General features: G+C 43.4%; 1 protein-coding gene across 1 annotated transcript; it reads right to left on the bottom strand.

Annotated features, from left to right (window-relative positions):
- Positions 1 to 1219: 1219 nt before the first annotated feature.
- LOC101634643 (melanoma-associated antigen B10-like) lies at positions 1220 to 2241 on the bottom strand. The gene is made up of 2 exons (XM_012730245.1): positions 2156 to 2241; positions 1220 to 2114 (listed from the first exon to the last, which is right to left on the bottom strand). Exons 1-2 carry the CDS (start codon positions 2239 to 2241, stop codon positions 1220 to 1222), a joined length of 981 nt encoding a protein of 326 aa, XP_012585699.1.
- Positions 2242 to 2654: the final 413 nt, after the last annotated feature.

Here is a 2654-nt window from a genome sequence, read left to right as displayed (position 1 = left end):
GTCCACTGTCCATTACATTCAAGGCACTCATATTGGCAGTTATTTCACTTTCATCAAAAATCAAGTTCTAGTTTTTGTTTTACTAAATTACATTCCAGATAACCTAATTAAAATCAACCCCCTTATTAAAATTAAAATACCCATTTAATGGATCAGCAAAGTCTCTGCCAGCCCATGGCGAAGATTTCACATAATGATGTGAATATTTCATTTCATGAGAGTAGCACCCGTGTTTCTCAAGCAAGCACCAGCTTGTAATCTGTACAAGTCACCCATTTGTAGACTGTATTCTGTGCCCCGTCGAGAGCATAGGCCCTCTTCCATCCTGCTTCTATGAAAACTTCTCTTGCTTTATCAATGATCTTGAAGATCTAAAAGCCCTTTTCCATTTTGGACTTTCAATCTGAGACATATCACCTGAGGTCTCTGATCCCTGCGTACCACTCAAACAGGACCTTCTGACCTACCATCTAGGTTTAAATGAACTCAAACTGTTTCCTTGCATTTTCCCAGAGTCTTTTGCTACATAGCATCCCCACACTATCTTTTGACTTGCCCTTGTGGTCCAGCGGCATATGTCTGAACATTCCTAATATCCTGACTGCTTCAGGGCTTTCAGTTCGATGTGCAAGGAGCATTCTTGTTCATTTAGCATTTTCAGTACTGACACGGAACCTCTTATAGACATCTGGATATTTGATTGTTGTTGGAGAAAAATGTGGGCCTCAGAGAAAAATGTCTAATTTATTGCAAATCAGTTTCTCTTGCACTCTAGGATAAGCTAATTATATTCACCTATATTTAGTTACAAAATAGCAGACTAAAAGTGATGAATGAAACCAATTTATGATCTTTTATTTTTCCTCCATTTCTTGACCCCAGCTCTTACAATGCAGTTTTTTGACATGTTCAAAGAATTAATTAACTAACAATATTTTCTTGTTCCAAACTACTAAATAAAAGCTACCTAACATGTTTTACAAAGTAATAAAACTCTTATTATTAACTCTCATACAGAACATTTTTTGAGCAATGCCATTGATAAACTTGGATTTTCAAGTTAATGAAATCTTCCATTCAAGGAAGACAGTTTTAAAAATTAGGTAGTTAACATGTTGAATCTGAACACAAACACGGCACACAATTTCTTCAGCCTCACTATGAACTTCTTCTAATGAGCAAATGAACTTCTCTTTTTAACAATAGTGATAAATGTGCCTCAGACTTCACTAAAGGAACCGGAGCTGCTATCTGTGGCGGTGGGACGAGCATTTCTCCTGGCAGCGTAACGAGCCCTAGCTGCAGCTCTGGCTTTAGCTCTCTCTTCCTCATCCTTCAAAGCTTCTTCATACCAGACTGGGAAGGCATTAGGAGTGGTACGATGGATTTTTGCCAAAAACTCTAGCACTTTCATCTTACTGGTTTCCACATGGGCTCGTGGGCCCCACAGAAATTCGTAACGTGGGGGATCACTGTCAGCCACCCGGTGGTACTCTAGGTAATTTTCCTGCACCAAATCATGGGTGATGAATCTTCTGGGTTCTCCATAGATGAAGTGTTCCCACCCATCATATATCCCCATCACATTTAATATTTGCCAGATTTCTTCTTCAGTGGCACGGTTACCCCTTGTAAAGATCACACCCAGAATTGTCATCAACAGACCTGTTTTGGGCACCACTGACTCATCAATTAGGCTTGCATCATAGCTTAGCTGCAATTTATTAACAAGCACATAGATGTGCCTTTTAGGATCCATTTCCTTCAGGTCAAGCCCAAAGATCAGCTCCATATGCTCAGAAGCTCTTCTGAGGATCTCATGGAAGTGATACTTGTACATCTGGATTACATTTCTCAGCATATCTCCCTTGCTAATGGGCTCTTTCATCTCATACTTATACAACATGTAATACACCATCATAACCACCTTCTCATCTATTGGGCCCCTGCGGATGGACTCAGTGAATGTTGGGATCCATGAGGATCTTGCAGCACGTTCTCGGAAGCTGCCGCCCTCTCTGGATGTCACGGATGAAGCAGCTGCAGCAGTAGCACCTTCAGCCGGGGCTCTCTGAGGACCCTGTGGATTGCAATATAAAGCAGCAGTAGGTGAGCTCTTAGAAAAGGAACAGGAACAGAACCTTATCACTGTTGCCTGGCACTCACCATATCCTCTGGCTCTTCTTGGGCCTGGCGGCGTTTCTCCCGGGCACGGCACTTGCTTTTCTGACCCCGAGGCATGGTGACTTCTGGCACAGGCAGCAGGTAAATGGACCTGAAGTCACAAGGATGCAGTTGGACCACTTCAACACATGGACACGCCGTGCCTCCCCGCAGCCTCGATGCCTGCTCTAAGACGCTGCCAGACTCCTGTTCTCTGACTTGCTTCTGCCTTGTGCTTCCTATGCTACTCTTCTGATGCTGACCCCTCATTTCAGTCTTCATCACTCTGAGAAAGCAGAGGAGTAACTCTGGGGAACTGCATTTTACCACATGTGCTGGGGAGGGCCAGAGAACAAAGGGCCACCTTTATTTCTGTGAGATCCCCTCCATCCAGGGGTAATTGGGGGATGTGGTGTATTTCATCTCGCAATCAGGGCCCTTATTGTCACTTCTGGTAGGACCTGGGACTCTAACACCTGCAAACCTAAGCC

Source organism: Condylura cristata, unplaced genomic scaffold, assembly GCF_000260355.1.
Source record: "Condylura cristata isolate star-nosed mole 26May11 unplaced genomic scaffold, ConCri1.0 scaffold00027, whole genome shotgun sequence".
In the NCBI taxonomy this organism is placed as follows: Eukaryota; Metazoa; Chordata; class Mammalia; order Eulipotyphla; family Talpidae; genus Condylura; species Condylura cristata.
Note: the sequence above shows the minus strand (reverse complement) of the source record. Positions and strands in the feature narration are given on the sequence as shown.

Excerpts from the sequence above, each read along its gene's own strand:
- LOC101634643 (XM_012730245.1), bottom strand. The coding sequence starts at position 2,241 with ATGCCTCGGGGTCAGAAAAGCAAGTGCCGTGCCCGGGAGAAACGCCGC. Across the intron at positions 2,115-2,155 it reads GAGGATATGGTGAGTGCCAG|CTCACCTACTGCTGCTTTAT; the intron begins GCAACAGTGATA and ends CTTTTCTAAGAG.